The sequence below is a fragment of the Camelus bactrianus genome, chromosome 1 (genome assembly GCF_048773025.1).
Source record: "Camelus bactrianus isolate YW-2024 breed Bactrian camel chromosome 1, ASM4877302v1, whole genome shotgun sequence".
Classification (NCBI taxonomy): Eukaryota; Metazoa; Chordata; class Mammalia; order Artiodactyla; family Camelidae; genus Camelus; species Camelus bactrianus.
This window is the reverse complement of record NC_133539.1, coordinates 84544341-84563061: the sequence shown is the minus strand read 5'-3', so window position 1 is coordinate 84563061 and position 18721 is coordinate 84544341. Positions and strand designations below refer to the sequence as shown.

At 34.5% G+C, this 18721-nt stretch overlaps 1 protein-coding gene across 1 annotated transcript in view; it reads right to left on the bottom strand.

Annotated features, from left to right (window-relative positions):
• Window positions 1-18721, bottom strand: part of ZBBX (zinc finger B-box domain containing) — a 103449-nt gene that overhangs the window by 11862 nt on the left and 72866 nt on the right. The window contains exons 14-18 of the mRNA XM_010952070.3: window positions 17693-17832; window positions 12476-12783; window positions 8911-9064; window positions 8033-8149; window positions 2940-3194 (exon numbers count right to left, since the gene is read on the bottom strand). Coding sequence (XP_010950372.2) covers window positions 2940-3194; window positions 8033-8149; window positions 8911-9064; window positions 12476-12783; window positions 17693-17832 — 974 coding nt within the window. The remainder of the gene's footprint in view (window positions 1-2939; window positions 3195-8032; window positions 8150-8910; window positions 9065-12475; window positions 12784-17692; window positions 17833-18721) is intronic.

Sequence of the window (18721 nt, the reverse complement as noted above, 5' to 3'; positions counted from 1 at the left end):
AGACTACTGTTTGTACTGTTATTTCATTTGTAAATAATGGAACTTATCAATTTATCAAAATAAAAAAATCTCCTGATTAAAAATTGTATAATTATCCTTTTGATCCAGTTCAGACCTGACATGCTTCATTTTAGCACTGGCTTTTAATGTGAGAATGACCTCCAAGGATATTTACATTTGATTTTTACTAATGCAGAGCAAGGTGAATGAATGATGAGTGATAGGTAAAGATGGATCACAGTCTCTCCTTCCCCAACTCCTAACGAAATGAATTGAAAAAGAAGGAAAATAGAAATAAAATAAAATCATAAAAGAAACCAAAGAAAGGGGTACAAGTTCAAATAATAAACTTTGACAAGGGACAACCAAAGGAATAAATGTAAGACTCATGGAGGTGTAGCTGGGGGCTACTGCTGTCCACTCCCCACCCTCCACCCCCATCATCCCTGCCCAATATGCACACAAACTAGTAATACGAAAAGGAGAATCATCTAAAGTGCTGACAAGTCTCACCAATCACACCAATTTGGAGAAAAGTGGGTGAAGGGGAAGGAGAAATCATTTAAAATATTTTTAAGCCTTAAATATCTACTATAAGATCGTAGCAGAGGCAAAAAAATTGCAAACCCAAGGACACCCCCCAGGGACAGAACAAACTTGAAATCAGGTCCAATGAAGTTTGGCATTAATAAAATCCAGAAAAAGACAAGAGAACCCAGATCTTCCCACAGAGGAGGCTGAGCTCCCCAGTCCTTCGTCCGTCCTCCTTGTGCCTTTGAGCCAGCAGGATACAGAAGAGTGCAGGAGCTGACCCACAGATAGAGGGCGGGTGCATCTCAGCACGGGTGCAGAGCATTTCAGGGAGAACGCAGTCTCGCTGTATCAGAAGAGACAGAGGATATGAGCAGAGCCACCCACAACACATGTGAGCGAGTAAGATACAAATAAATGACAGCAGCTAGTTATATGTGATCAACTGGAGCCCAAGAATCCACAGCACACAGAGAATGAGTAAATGAAGGACCAATCTGCTAGACAGCAGGTCAAGACCACAAGAAAATTCCCCCATAAGTCCTCTGGCTACAAAAGAAATAATGAAAATGACATTTTTAAAAAGAATAAAACTAATCTCAGAGATCAAACAACAACATGTCAGACTTCAAAAAGGAAAAAAACAATGGCCATCTGTTCCTGAATTGGATCTTGTACCAGAAAACACCACCAAAAAAAACGAAGCTATAATTAACATCATTGAGACAATTTTAAAAAATTACATATGCACTGTGGATTAGGGAATTACAATGTATTCATGTTAAATTTGCTGATTTTGATCATTGTACTGTGGTTATATAAGAGAATGTTATTTGTGGGAAATACACACTGAAGTATTTTTTTTAGTAAAAGGTCATGATGTTTATAACTTCCTCTCACGTGGTTCAGAAAAAAGAGTCGCATTTGTGTGTGTGTGTGTACGCATATGCAAATGGGACAAAAGATAAACAGGTAGTGAACTGGGTGAAGTGTATATGGGAGTTCCTTGTACTATTCTTGCAGTCTTGAAAATTTTCTGTAAGTCTGAAATGGTATCAGAGTAGCAATTACCCAAAAAGGTCAAAGCAATACCTGTAAAGAGCTAATTTATTAAGTCAATCAATAAAGAATGAACTATAACCAACCGAAAACTGAAATTCTGGCATAGAAGACAAACAAGATGATCCCAGTAATGCAAAGGAAAATAAAAACTGGCTAAAGCAGTTGAAGAAAATGTTAGTTAATCTGTTGCACAAAGAAGATCCAACAAATCGAACAGAAAAGCAATCCAAAAATACAACAGCAGAAAATTTCTCTGATAATAAAGAGGGATTTATGTGCTTTGAGAAATGCTGAATTACTGACATTGAAGCACAATCCGTTACTGAATTTCAAAGATTAAGAAAAAAATTCTTCAGACATCCAGTCAGGAAAGAAGCCTGTCACATGCAAGAGAAAGGATAAAGTGAAAAATCAAAGAGACCTCAGATTACTTCACAACAGAATTCAGACCCAGGAGACTATAAATCAGTGTGTACAGGGTTTAAGAGAAAAATGACCCAAGGAAATTACCTGCAGTCAATTTGCCATTCAAATACAAAGGTAGCCAGCATTCTCAAACATGACAGGACTCAAGTAATAGAGCTACCATGAGATCTAGCTGGGGGGGGGGGGGGGGGTTACTATTTGACAATTAAATTCAACCAAAGAAAAGTTAAATGGAAAAACTGCACCAAAGGACTAAGTAGCATCATATGCAAGGACAGAAGATGGTGGAGAAATGTCTAAGTGCAGAGGGGAAAAAAAAAGTGAGTCACTAAATTAATCTAGCTAGCTTGCCAACAGACTGTAAAGATGAAACACAGACATTCTCAAGACTGGCACAATCAAAACTTCCAGAAATGAATCAAAATAAAAGGCTCAACATTGAGAAGTCTTAGTAGACATGCAGAATCTGGGGTCCACCTCGGCATACTGAATCACAACCTGCATTTTAACCTCTGGGGGTATCGTGTACTCATTGAAACTTGAGAAACACTGCTTCAAAAGACCTAACAGCTCAATTCTCTGACAAGTGTGTTGGGTATCATCTTTCACAAAGCTACAGATATTAGCAACTCAGTGAGTCTGTAGAAAGGAGAAAAAAAAATTTTTTTTCTGTCCACGTGAAGGTCCTTGAGCCACAACTTAACTGTGTGTTATTGAGCTAAGGGGACTATCTCTGGTGTGGTTAGGCATCCACACATTTTATAATATTTTCAGGGTGGCATTGGGAGCATAGTCAAGAAAACAGATACAAAAGTCGATGGTTAAAAGAGGAAAAGGGAAAAGCTTTCTTGGACTGTGATATAAAGAATCAGGTGGAAAGCAGGGTCAATATTGTCTACAATGGAAAAAAATATCATTACCTGAAAGATTTCTCAGCACATTTAATTCCTTTTCCAAACTGTCTAAGGTTTGTTGATCAGCAACGTCGTCTAAGAAAGGCTCATTGTGGTCAGTATCATCAATATGCTCAATTTCTGAAATTTCAGAAACAGCTCTGGATAGCGATGGAGCAGCTGCACTTCTTGACCGGGGATAAGAGGAAAGGTAGCTGGAACTTCTTTTCACAGAGTTGGAAAGTGGGACATTTGCTGTTGAAGGTCTCTGTGATATCTGGCCTAAAATTAAAAAATAAAAAAAAAATTTAATAAATGGTTCTTGAAAGTCTGAATGAGTGCTTAAAGATACCAAATACCAGCCCCCTCAACTTAGAACAGTTAAATTCATGCAACAGAGTTTATGAGAAAATGCATTTTAGATTATTATCCATTCCAGTTTATCCCAATTTCTTAATCCCAAATTACTTTCTCTATGTCATAAAGAAAAACTTCTGGGTTAATCTTCCCTAGTTTTTTCTACATTCAGAAAAGGGCAAGCTAAATTTAATATTAACTAAAGCACAACATCTGTAAACCCAGTCAACTTCAGAACAATTCAACACCCCAATCTTATCACCTATTTCATAGCCAATCATTGTGCCATGTTTCTGAAATTCTAGGATAATACCACACTGTGCCTTGTGAGAGAAAATAACCCATAGGATAAATACAGTACCACTTCCTAGGGAACCGATTTTATTTGATGGCATGTAACATTCTTCTGTTAAAACAGATATGGAGACAAAATAGACCAGTATGAAAAATCTTTTTTAAAAAACACAAGTTTTAAAGAAGTTGAGAGCATATCTCTAATTTTCTTAAATATGAGTTCACTCTCAGCTGCTTTATAGGGCACTTCAGTGGAAAAGTTTCAGAAGCACAGACCTAAGTCAGGTTATTACTCTGTTCCACTAGGGCAGTCACCACTTTGTCTTGACCTATTTCAAAGGTTGATTTAATTGATTTCTTCTATATGTGTGTTTCTTTCATAGTAGGAAAAAAAATCCCCTCAAATCTTACACTAACAGAACATAACTATACATATTATGTCATTTGGTATCACTCACAAGATTAAAGGCCAAAGGAATATTCAAGGTACAAATTTAGAAATTCATCATGCAAGTATAGCTTTAATATACTGAATATATATATATATATATTTTATATATATATATATATTAAATATAAATAGTTTATAAGATAACCTTGAATTCCTGCAATATAAATTGGCTTTGTGTAAAATACTGAATTCTTTAAAGAAGTGCTATTGTCATTATCATAAAAATCATGATTTGACTGAAAACATGCCATCTAATATTATGCCCACTCTATTGACTCAAAGGAAAATATAAAATTCAGACGGGTGACTACAGGCATTTGTCATGTATTAGACAGTTAATGATTATTGAGTTTGTCTTTTTTTTTTAAACTTAAAAGACCTACTTTGAAGGTAGCTAGTACCCTAAAAAGAATCTTAATGCAATATGTAATTATTTAAGCAATTAAAACTGACTAAGGTAAGTCCCAAAGGGCACCACGTTTAATGAACATTTCAGAAATCAATTTTGAAAACAATTTTTGTTGGAATGAAATTGTGAATAAATTAAAATAAGATTCTGACCTTTTTGCATCTATGTGCAGTCAGAGACAGTTCTAAAGAAAAACAACTGACAAAGATGTGCCTGTGTTTTTTTTTAATTACTGTAAATATCCCTAAGACTTATTTTAATGACTAGAATTTGGAAATAGTTTCCTCCTTAACCCGTAATATGTAAGGGATCAATATTTTATTTATATCTGCCATTCTCAACAGTGAGGCAGTAGAAGCATAACAGAAGTACAGGGCAGTGAGTGTGACAGCAGTTCAGCTGTATAAGTAGAAACTCCTAAACCTATGGAGAAAACCACACCCTTCTACCTGCATTACGTACGTCTCAGACAAGTAAAATTTAAAGGAATTTAGAACTCGTTAAAGTAAAACAAACAAACGAAACATGTTATTAGGAAGAAATGGACCTCTGCCAACACAGGTAAATACGAGGTGAGAAACATTTAACACAATATAGATGCCCTTCAGAAAATTCAGGGGAGTACAAACGCTGGCTGAACTCTTGTAACAACAGCCGGTTGCCACAGTACTAATTGATCCCGACTGAGAAAAAAAGTGCACTGGGGGTGGGTCAGACTTATGATTAGCACACAGCAGAGTGACAGACCATCTTTCCTACTGGAAATATACTCAAACTGTAATTTAAGTCCTTAAAACACAGAAAGAGAGGCTTCAATTTGGTCCTTGGTTTTACTTATTTTGTTCATTTATGTGAGTAAGTCATTTCCTCTAACGTGTCCCAGTATAAGCTTATTAACAGTATTGCTAGGGTTAAGATTTGAGACATAGTTAAGATGGGCAGTAATAAAAAATGCCACGACTAAAGGGATCATTCCATAATTTTTTTTTTAATTCCAGTTTGTAGATTATAAACAGAAGAAACTCCTTTTGGAGTAACTTATACCATCGCAGGCAATGTAAATAAAATTTCCACATATGCTTCCGAACTCTTAGAGAACACATTTTTTAATGTATAAATTCTCAGTAATTTACACAGTGGAGGAAGACTGTCAAAAGAGAAAACTGTTCTGCAATCTTTATTCAGGGAAAAAACATTGAGTCCTTTGATCAGAAATGTCACTGAAACACTACGCAAGAAACATGTTGCTCTGCTTGTGTTTCATCCAATTCTAATGTTTTATTTAGAACAGTAATAACAATTATTGTATTAAAGACTACTCATATTTTTTATATCTTTATCTGCATTCTTATGCCCATTAATATAACCCAAAGCACTCTTCTACGCTATATCCCCAATATTTGGCTGGCCTTACTAGTAATCAGAGCACATATTCTTGAGCTAATACCAAGGACAATTCCTTTTCTTATATTTATAGTGTAACTGTTATCAGTGTTAATCTATAATTTTCTCAGATTACAGAGATAAGAAATTGGGGTGGAGGAGCAGTAGATTTTGCAGCGAGGGGAGAATCAACGGACTTGATGCTAAACACACATGTATTTCATAGCTATCATGTTTTCCACTCACAAACTTAAAAATCTTATAGAAATATATCCTGGCATTAGTTCAGAATATAAGATTTCTATTAACTTGTGGCATAACCAGGAAAATTTAATTTTTATTTCGGGCTACTACCTCTGTCCAGAAAATCATCTCCCTCCACCTCTGACTGGTCTTAATAATTCTTTAAGATCTGGCTGAAATATCACCTAGTCTTTAACAGCTTGAATATCTACATGTTTCAATGGCAAAGCAATTATTTTATCATCTCCATTCCTAAAAGACTGCACGTGCAACTCCCTGTGTTACAACTGATCATGTGTACTATTATTGTCTATCAGGTTCCAGAAGTTTGTTACTCACAGTCCTTTCATAAGACTTTTATTACATATGGTGTAATTTATGTATCTACATGTCTATACAGCAGTTTTCTCAAAGGATGATTTTTAAACTATCTACACGAGCATAACGTGGAATTGTTGATAAAATAAATGCAAATTCCTGGACCTTATCTCAGCCTTAATGGATCAGAATCTCTAAGAGTGAGGCTGAGAAATCCACATTGCAGCAGGCTTCCCAGTTGATTATATTCACACAGACATTCCAGAAGCCTCTGAACTAAACTCAAGTTCCCGGGCTTCAGGGAAGATGGCTTATTTTATTATCACCAGTCCCTGGCCTCTAGTAGGTGCTCCTATAATATTTTTTATAGTTTTTTATAGTAAATTATTGACTTTAACTGATCACTCCAAATCGATACTTATAGGTGTTTGACTACTTACCTATAAAGATTTATTTTAGTAACAAATTTCTCATAGCGTGCATGTGAATTTTTTGTCAATACACAGTGACTTAAAACAGTTCCTTTGACTGCCTCAGAAGAAAGCAACCAGAATTTTTAAAGCTGCCCTAGACTTTGATGTGAGAATAAGTATCTAATTACAGAGCCAAAAAACATTTACCATAAATGAATGGATTTTCTACTGAAAAAAAAAAAACCAAAGTTTTACATCTGACAGATTCTCAACATAAATGCATATAGAGAGAATCTAATAGAAGCTAGCCAAGTAGTTTTAATCACAGGATTTAGGGCAAGAGAGACATGTAAATCTTACATATTTGGACAAATCATCTGTAATTAAATTTCTGGCTTGAAGATGGCTTTCAGGCAAAGGCAAATAGTCCCCTTTGTCAAGTGTTTCTCCTAAACAGTGAGTTCCTGAAGATCAGAGGACATGACATACGGCCCAGGGCCCAGCATGGGGTCAACGTACTGAACACATTTGTGTTGAATTGCCTTAATTCATCAGTCACCTACTGCAACTTCGTATGGGATTCAGCACAAAGCAAGCCTACTTTAGCAGGTATTTTAGGACAACAATAATGATCTGACAATACTACTGATGTTAATGATGTCACAGTTTTCTGCACACACTCACTAGGATAATATTGCAATGAACATTCAACACGTCAAACAAGCTATCCTATAGAAAATCTTGCAATTATTCTGGTTAAAGAATAGAGTTAATGAACTGAAATCAAGATCCCAGGGTCAACACACTAAGCGTTAGGTTTAGAGCAGGTGTGTCTTAACCATAGCAGCGAGTAGCAATCATATGGTTGTATTCTAGCAGAATACAAATCGGGTAGAGGAGTGTGCCAAGCCTGGTGTAAACACACTGTTTCCTGAAGGTGTAGTGAAACTGAGTATGATTTTATAAGGATTGTTTAAAATATATGCCATATCCTGAGCTACATTTTAAAAATATTGTTCCCTAACACATTGTTAGAGAAAATAACTCAGACTGTAATTCATGTTTTTGAGAAGAATAATGACTACTCTTGTTTTTTGCTTTTGGAAGAAAAGTCCTGGACAGTTTAAATGAGTAAGTTTAAATTATGTAACAGCAAAAAATAATTGTCAGTTGCCTAGTAAACTGCTGAGAGACAAACTAATAGACAAGGTGAGCCCACAATATGCCACTGCAGCCTAACAGCCAATCTTACCCATCCTCTGCTGTGCTCCACTTGGCGCCAGGTTCCAGGCACTCCTCGGAACACCCAAGGCAACTTCATTGTCAGCATATGCACTTATGCTATAGTCTGGGATCCATTCTCTGTCTCCTGAAATGGAAAAAATAGCAAAATAATATAAAGTTTAAAAAGAGAAGAAATCCATGTTGTTGCTTTATTATATATATTGTCTTACTGGATAATATTTAGTTAAATAAAAAACATTTATAACAGTGAGGTATATATTAGGAAAGTGAGAATCTCATACAAAAATCTCGTAATTATGCAAAATCTCATAATTTAAAAAAAGGGAAAAAATTCTAAATTGCAAAGATACTGCACACACACAGAAGCTTCAATAGAAACAAACATTTTTAAAAGTATATAGCAATATAACAAAATATAATGGTTTGAATGTGGATAAATACATTTGAATACATAGGAAATCTAAGAATATAGGGGCTGCCAAGACCTGGCTTTAAAAGGAAATTATGGCTAGTCTCAGAAATCTCACAGTTCCTAAGATTTTAAGATTCTCTTTCAAGATGGCTTTTAAGGATTAGCATATAAATATGTTGATTAAGTGATTTTAAGCTTAAATTTTTATTAATTTATTAAGGACCACACTTCTAAAATCTAGGAATAATCTCTCTCAGTCTCATTATAGCTATGTTTTCTGATAGTAGCCTTAAATATAAACATATGGCAACTCACACAGGGTTAATAAATTTGACTAGAAAAGAAGAGAAAGATTCTATTTGTTGAACGGAATTGCCCAGTATTTCCTAAGATATTGACAGACTGTTTAAAAAAAGGTGTCAGAAAATTGTTAGCTTGGTCTACAGGCCATCCGATTTCATGTCTGAATTTACCTGCAATAGAAATCCTAGTACTGGAGTAGCTGCATTCTAAGCTTTGAGAAGGAGGTAAATTGAGTCTTTCATTTTTATCAAAAACAAAGAATTTTTCAAGTCCTTGATATTGTTCAGTTATAGGCTTATTTCTGAGGGCTATTTCTTGTAACAACTAGAAAACAAAATATTCAACAAAATTAAATTTATTTTATCTCATCAACACAAAGCGGCACATTCATTCACTGAGCACCTACTATGTTCTTGGCATGGATTCAGCCTACATCAAGTTTAGACTCCAGTTGTGGAGACATAAACAATAACACAACATTTATATAGAGTAAGTTCCAAAAAATATGTAAACCACAATTATAGTAGTTATCTGAAATTTGCCATCAAATCTAAGGAGGACAAATTCTGGAAGCAAATGAGTTTTCTTTCTCCTTTCTTATTTTCTTCCCTCAATGTCTTTGCACATAAATTACTCTGGAAAATGGAGTGTCTCTCATATGCTGTGTTTCTGAACTAGTGTTTTTGTCTATCCATGAAATCAATTCAGAGATGGAAAATCAATACGATGGAAACAAATCTGATCTGATTGTGGTCATAGAGAAAACTCATGATAACAAACTACTCTTTGTAAAGAAAATAAACAAGTAGGAAACTGAGTTAAGAGTGAGCCAAGTGAAGCTTATATATAGCTAGAAACTAGCAGATCTAAATTTTGAATACAGATATGGCTGATTTGAAGTCTCAGCTTATTCCACCGCCCTATGAATTCACATTTTGATCTGTTTTCATCTTAGGGAAGAATATAAATGGGATTAAAAATACATGAGTTTAGTCGGAAATAGATTGGAGATTTAGTAGTGAGAACTCTAATGGGCTTCAAATATAATCAGGGTGGCTCTCAGGATTTAGCTGCTCCCTAATGGATCTAATTAATGCCCAGATGAAGCCTGTTTTAAGAGGGAAATCAACTCAAAGAAAATTATTATAATTCTGTTCAAATTTATAAATCACGTAAATGGTAAGTATTACAAAACCAAGCAAGTGCCCAAGAAAGCACTTCCTTCAAAGACAAGTCCAAGTCCACTCTACTCATGACACCGTCACTGGCTCTCTCAGACACTGACCGTCAATTCACAGGACACCTTCAGCTTCAGTGGGGATCATATTTGGATCAGACAATTGAAAAAATGGAAGGGTGTTTTAAAGCGTAGGTTGACAGAGAAGAACAATGAGAGTGAATTTATTTGTTTCTTCCCTAAACTCACAAAGTTAAACTTGGTAGTTTCAGAACCAAATCCAAGAGCCCCTGACTAGTTCATGTGCTTCCCAGCACCTAACCCTACCTCACTGCTGCTGCTCTACAACGTAGCGCTCAGTTCAATCGGGGGCTCCAGCTTTAGGAAGGACTCAGTTTCTGGAAACTGAAGTAGAAAATGAACCTACACTCCATTTGGAAGTCAGGTAATACCACTGCTAAAAAGTGCCTCTACTGCCTGTCCACTCTTGAATTTTCTACTGGAGAACAATAGATTTCTAAGTAGTTTTTGCTCAGAGAATGGCCTCTACTAGGGCAGGAGAACAGTAGAAGTTCATGTCTGGTAATTAGAGATGAAAAGAAAGTAGATTTTCACACTAAGTGTAAAGCACTGTGTTCTATGACATAATCATTTACCTTTTTTTTTAAACAATAGTATAAGGGATCAAAATGATTAGTAGTTTCTTTTAACATTTCCATTTTAATTATGAAATACTTTAAATATGTAGACATGTGCAATGCATAATGTAATTACCACACAATATCAGTAATTTTAAAGAACTGCTTCAGATATCTATATGAGGAAAATATATATTAGACCTTATAAATAGAACTAGTTGTAGTATTGCATTGAAGTTGACATACACTACTCCAATGCAGGTTTTTGACAATTATTTTATCTGAGTGTATCCATAAAAACTTTAAATTATCTTAAACGTTTCCAAAGTTGCTGTCAGACATATACTCTATGTATTCTTTTATATTACATTTTAACATCACATTTGGGGGATGTACCCGTGTTAATAAAAGTAGTTCTATTTCATTAATTTTAATTGCTACATTGCTTTCCATTATATGAATTACCACAGATTATTTATCTATGAGTTTTTGCCAAATATCTGTTATTAGGTTACAGAAAACCCAATCATGGCAGAGGTCAGGCAGGCTGACACCTGGTATAAAAGGACTGGGTCCACATGCTCAGGTGTCCTCTCCTATAACACAGCACAAAGCATGTTCAGGTGTCACCCAGCCCTCTGCATGATGTCCTGTGGAAACTGGGAAGTCAGAGTTCTTGTTTGTTTGTTTGTTCTGTTTTCAGAAATTCACTCTATGATCCATTGTTTTCTTCATTAGGGGAAGGGGGATGCTCAGCTGCAGTGGGGCATTATTTTGGGGAATCAATTATTTGCTAAATTGTGGGAATGTCTTTCTACAAAAGATTGGGATTTACTTTTGCCAGATACATCAGGGCACCAGTAGATAGGGATTAACATTTGTCTTAATTTTATTGGCTTGGAGAGTCCAAGCAAGAAATGTATATCACTCTAAACTGATGCTAGATGGAAGCTAGTGATTTCCATTTTTCAGAGAAGGTGTTTGTTGGCTTGGGCTAGATCCCCTGCAGAAATCAGTTTCCTTTCATGTTGTTGCACCTGTGAGGATGTCTCCTTGTTCCTTCAGTGACTGAGCAGACTTTTAGGGACCTAAGGTTTTGCAGAGGTCTCAATTCCAATTTCCCACTTTGAAAAGGAACAAGACCTGTCACAAAGTGGGTATAGAAATCTAATCCCCTAAGCAGAAGTAGCAGCAGCTCAATGTTCATTCTCCTACTTTTTTCATCCCACCTGCAGTTTAGGCGCTGTGGAGATTCTTTGCAAATGAATTTAAAGTCTTGTTAAAATGTTTGACTTGCCCAGTTTCCAAAGAATTTAACATTTTATTTGTCCAATTTCTAAAATAACTTATTATTAAGAATCACAATTACTTAATATTTTTATTACATAGAACAGAGATTCAAATAGTTTTTGAATTTGGCAATAATACAATAATGAGCTACTTTATCTTTTTTTCTCTAAGAAGAAATAAAAACTATACCCTCATTTCGTTACTAGCCAAATTCCTGAAGAATTACCTTTTAAACCTTATACTAAACCACAAAAACTGGTTTTATCCACAGAACTGCATTTGTTTCATTTTAACCAGTAACTATAGAGTACAAAGCTAGAAAGGATTTATTATACTAAATTATTTATAATAATGAATTTTATTTAGAAAAGTAATAGCACTCTTACTATGTGCATGAAGTGGGCCTTAAAGGATTTGTCATAGAAAACCATTTGTTATAATGGCATTTGCCATATTAGAATTTGCTCTGTAAATCATTAACATTCTTTCCCATTGAGTCACTCTAACTATAAGGTCCCACATTTTAACTTCAGTAGGAAGTAACATTTAAGAATATGTTGTGTCAATATGAAATTTTCTTACGATGTTTATTATAAAAATGTTAATACAATAAACGTAATAGATATTTACCAGTGGTGACTCTGTAGTTTCAGAATGTTCATAGTTTGGCCTCTCTTGCAGGTTGCTAAATTCCAAGGATTCCTTGTCCTCTTGAGATAATTTCTCCTTAATGGAGGGTTTTTCTAAATCTGTTCTTGGCAAAGGATCCTTGCTCTCACGTGATATACAGGAATTATCATACTTTTGATAACTTTCTATATCTGTGCTTTTCTCTTTGAAATTTCTCTCCATAAATCTGTTTTCCTCTAATTTTTCAACAGCAAGAGAGTAAGCATCAGGATCCACAATGTCATCAGAATCTGTACCTGAAGTTCCTGCTGTTGAAAACACGCATTTACAACAGTTAAATAAAGTTAAACAAATAGATTGATTAAACTGTTCACAAACCAGAAGTTCTGCAGTATAAACCTTTATCAATAAACACTATTTTTAAATCAATGTTTCTTTACTGAGTTCTCAGGGTTAAAATACTTCTCTGCTTATGTTCATAAATGGTAATCCTAATTTACTTATACATTCAAACTTAAATGATTTAGACTAATGGAAGAAGGCAAGATTTTGTTTTGTAATGCAAACTTGAAATTGATGCAAATTTTCATTCCAGCCTGTGGTTCACTTCCCACTTTCCTACCCCCTCTCCCACTCAAGTTTTGTATCAGCAACTTGTGAGAAATAATGCATAGGGAATCTTATTTCCACATTTTTCCTCTTTTCTCAGCATGACTAGTGATGAGGAGAGGGCAGAGGGAAATCTGCCAGATGAAAAAACAGCAGCGGTCAGGCGCACAGAAAATGTTTAAGCTGGGACACCTGCCTCTGGAAAACTACAAAAAGAGCAAGATTATATTAGTCACTCATCGCATTATGTCTGTTTTAAATATATCACTTGGTTTAGATCATTGGTTTTCAACCTGGCTGCACAATGGAATCACCTGAAGGTACTCTTTACAATTGTCAGTGTATGGGCCCAACCCCAAACCAATTAAACCAGACACTGAGAGTGGGACTAAGCACTGGTTTTTATGTGTTTTTTGTTATTTTCCCCCTTCTGTCAAGTTCTCCAAGTGATTAATAATGTGTAACTATAGAGTTGTGAAGCATTGGTCTAGATTTTCTTAAGAATGAAAACTCTTTAAACATTTTTGCACCACATTGCTTTCATGCATGTATATTATATATATACACATACACACATATATACACGTACACTCACACACATATTTATACAGACTGAATACAGCTTTACCTGATTATGCCTTATTCTCTATTCTCTTTCCAATGTATACATCTTATCTCAACAGACCGTAAAATCACAGAGGCTATAACTGAAATAGTCTCCAGTGACAGAAGCTCTGCCTCATAGCTCAGAGGACTGACCTGCTGCAGTCAGATGTTTATATAACTCAGCCATTACACACAGTGCTTAGAACTTCCAATATCACCTCTTAAACTGTACAAGTACTATGAGAAATGCAGTAAACTGTACATCAGAGAAATACTTTTATAGAAAAACTTTATAAAAGCTATTCAATTTAATGAAAGTTTTATGATAATGCTGTACTTTCCTCCTAAATTGAATAGAAATGATCTGAATCTGACTTTTTTGTAGAAAGAGATGCTATTTCCTATATGTAAGTGTCTACAACTAACCTTTACAATATTTTTGCAAGATGGTAAATTTCCATTATTAGAATTTATTGCTGCTGAAAAGGTGACAACACAGCCTTTTAGTAAGGTTTAAAATGTGATGCAGAGAGTACAGATATAATTTAATTTAGTCTATTCATTGGAAGCCCTGTTAAGTAATAAAAAATTAGATGTCTTGGTTCAACATTAAAAAGTCAATTATTCTAATCTGTCACAGCAACAGGCTAAATAAGAAGAATCACAGGATCATATCAATAGATGCAGAAAAATCATTCAATAAAATCCAACACACATTCATCTTAAAAACTCTTAGTAGACCAGAAGTAAAGTGGAACTTCCTCAACTTGACAGCGTACCTACAGAAAATTACAGTTAATATTCACACTTAATGGTAAGAAACTTTATCTCTAAGATCAGGAACAAGACAAAGATGTCAACCCTTACCACTCTTTTTCAGCATCTGGAAGTCCTAGCTGATGAAATAAGACAAGAAAAAGGAAATAAAAGGTATACAGATTGGCAAAGAAGAAATAAAGCAGATTTTACAAATTACAAATTACATGATGGAATTGATAAGTGGTTATTGAAAGGTTGCAGGATACAATCTCAACATACAAAAGTCAACTGCTTTCCTATACACCAACAAGAATAAGTGGAATTTAAAATTAATAACAATATCATTTACATTAACCACAAAAAATGAACTACTTAGGTATAAATCTAACAAAATATTTATAAGATCTATATGAGGAAAACTATAAAATCTCTGATAAAAGAAATCAAAGAACTAAGAGATAGTTCACATTCACAGATAAGAAGACTCAATATTGTCAAGATGTCAGTTCTTCCCAATTTGGTCTACTGATTCAATGCAATCCCAGGCAAAATCCCAGCAAATTATTTTGTACATATTGACAAACTGACTTTAAAGTTTATATAGAGAAGCAACACAATATTGAAGGAAAAGGACAAAGTCAGAGAACCGACACTATACAACTTTGAGAATCACCATACACCTATTGTAATCAAGACAATGTGGTATTAGCAAAAGTATAAAAATAGATCAGTGGAACAGAATGAAGAATCCATAATAGACCCACATAAATATATTCAACTGATTTTTGACAAAAGAGTAAAGTTGGTACAATGGAGAAAAGACAGTCTTCAACAAATGGTGTTCGAACAAGTGGAATTCACACATCCCAAAATAAATCTGGACACAGACCTTACGCTCCTTGCAAAAATTAACTCAAAACGAATGAAAAACTTACATGTAAAATGCAAAACTATGAAACTCCTAGAACATAGGAGAAACTCCAAATGATCTTGATTATGGTAATGACATTTTAAGACACAACACAAAAGGCAGGATCCATGAAAGAAATAACTGATAAGCTGGACTTCATTAAAATTAAAATATTCTGTTCTGTGAAAGATACTGCTAAGAGAATGAGAAGATGAGCCACATACTTGGAGAAAATATTTGCAAAATACATACATAAAGTACTGTTATCCAAAATATATAAAAGAATTCTAAAATTTCAACAGTAAGAAAATGGACAACTCAATTAAAAAATGGGCCAAAGACTTTAACAGACACCTCATAAAAGAAAATATATATATGGAAAATAAGGATATGAAAAGGAACTCAGCATCATATTTCATTAGAGAATTTCAAATTAAAACAATGGGATACCGCTATACAATTATTATAATGGCAAAAATCCAAAACACTGACAATACCAAATGCTGGCAAAGATCTGAAGAACAGGAACACTCATTCATTGCTGGTGGGAATGAAAAATGGCAGAGTCAATTTGGAAGAAAGTTTGCTGGTTTCTTACAAAATTAAACGTACTCTTACCACATGATCCAACAATTGTGCTCCTTGATATTTACCCAAATCATTTAAAAACGTATGACCAAACAAAATCTCACACATGGATTTTTATAGCAGCTTTATTCATGATTGCCAATACTTGAAAGCAACCAAGATGTCCTTCAATAAGTAAATGTATAAATAAATTGTGATACATCCAGACAATGGAACATTATTCAGCACCAAAAGGAAGTGAGTTATCAAGCCATTAAAATATAAGGAGGTACCTTTAAGTGGATATTACTGAGTAAAATAAGCAAATCAGAAAATACTACACATTGTATGATTTCAGCTATATTACCTTCTGGAAAAGGCAAAACTGGAGACAGTAAAAAGGTCAGTGGTTTCTGGGGGTTAGGAGGGAGGGTTGTGTGAAAAGGCAGAGCACAAAGGATTTTTAGGGCAGTAACACTATTGTATTATACTATAATGGTAGATAAAAGTCATTACACATTTGTCCAAACCTATAGAATGTACATCACCAAGAATGAAACCTAATGTAAACTATGGACTCTGAGTGACAATGATGTGTCAAGATATATTCACTGATTGCAACAAATGTAATGTTCTGATTTGGGATGCTAACAGTGGGAGAAACTGTTAGTTTGTAGAGGCTGAGGGCATATGGGAACTCTGGTACTTCCTGCTCAATTTTGAAACTGCTCTAAAAAACAAGATCTATTTAAATAAATTATCTTCAAAGTAACACTTAATGGGCATTTGTGTTCAGTATTTTCCCAAAGGCAACTGAACATCATGCTCCAGGTATGTCAAAAAATATCTTCTGGACTAGATCTGGAACCCTAAAAATCCTAAATTCCCATGTGGGTATAGTTCATGCTTGTATGATTTAGAGGCTTAGTAGGTGAAGATGTTCAAACCAGCAGGATTAGCACAGATCACTGTTCTCTACCAACTGCTACCCATTCAAAAGGTAATCATCAGTTTTACAGCTAGTGACTTTAAATAAGGATCTCTAGTATCCCTCAAATTCTTCACATAAGATATATTTATTGGCTTTTCTGAAAATCCTAAGTAGATAAAATATATTTTAAAAGCAGTGAAAATAATCTAGTTGCTCTATTTCAGTTTAGGGAAATGAGGTCTAAGGAAGGAAGTGACATGTTCAAGGTCACACAGTGATTAAGGCAAAAATGGAAACAAAATCTGACTCCGAGGCCAGGAAACTTGCTATGACTGTCTTTAAACGATGATCTCACCATCTGGAAACTGAAACCAGACATTAGCACACAATATTCTAATCTACAGATCCCAAGGGAACTGCCAGTGATAGCAAGGTAGATGATTTGTTTTTGGTTTGGTTTTATCACTCATGTGAAACTTTACATCAAATTTAAATATTTTAGGAAAAGATTTAATGCAAGGAAGGGCAAAAGGGTGCCAATCAGAATCTTATCACTAAAAGCCCAGTAATCTTTTAAAAGCTGGCTCAGTCCCTAACTTTTAGAATCTTATATTATCTGCTTTTGCCTCTGAATACAAATACTCTTACCCATTGATTAAAAATAGCATTTGATAGAAAATTATGTACTTTCAACCAATTTTCTTCTGAGTACTAAATTTTCTGGGATTAAAATGAACCCAAAATAGGTAGAGATTTTATATACTGTAATACCTATTGGTTTTATTAAGTTACTAACATTCATTGTCAATAATATTAAGCAACAAAAAAAGATTACCTTTCGAATTATCTTTACAATAAGAAGAGTTGTTGCTCAGATGAAGATATAAGAGGTCTCTTTTTCCCTTGGTGAAAACATGATGTTGATGGATGTCATTTTCATACAGAAAAGTATTCTGATAATCATGAAATGTGCAACTATCATGTTTAGGTACAAGCAAAAGAATAGAATTGAAAGAAATTATATATTTTAAAAATCCAGCTTATTAAAATAAATATAGCAAAACCTTAAGAAAATAAGGTTATTCATTTGTTCTAATGTTTAATGTTGTTTTAATGTACCGTGGACATACTCTAAACTACAAGTAACTAAATAGTATTATGAATTTAAAAGAAATAGGCACCGGGGACAAACCGCAAATTTTCAATCTGATCTTTCTTTTTTTAAATATTTTGAAATAAGTTTGGTTTCTTATGTTCTTTCTTCTAAAAGTGGAGAGTTACCTTCCAATCTTATCAAGCTGATGAAATCAAGGTTTTATTGCTTAAATAAAATTTTTATTTGTTCATCAAGAACTAGATAAGTTCAAAAGCCATATGTGGTATTTATGTTTCAATTTTAATGAAGATCACTATATGAAAGCATAGTTACAACTGAATAACATTTTCTGGGACCTGAATAATATATTTAATAATACTTGATATTTAGGTAAGCTGTACACAGTACCACCATAAAGACTCATGGATTAAGCTTAACCAGAAAGGTCCTCTGGTGTCATTTATGATCTTTTATGACTCTTCTTAAAAAAGAAGCAGCTCTATGGACACCTCCAATCCAAGATGCAAAACTACTGCCAAACCGTAATCAGAAACTTTCTCTGCCTTGTTGAACATGGAGGTCACAGCAATGACTTGTGATAGGGTATATAAAAGGATCAAATTAGAGAGTAGAAATACCATCCATTTCCTTAGGGAAACAGTAGGGCATATAAACTTCTTATCTACTGACCAGAAGGTTGTCTCCTGCCAAAAGCACATTTGGGTCTATGTGTCCAAACGTGGGGCTTTTCAGGTCCGAGGGCATCAC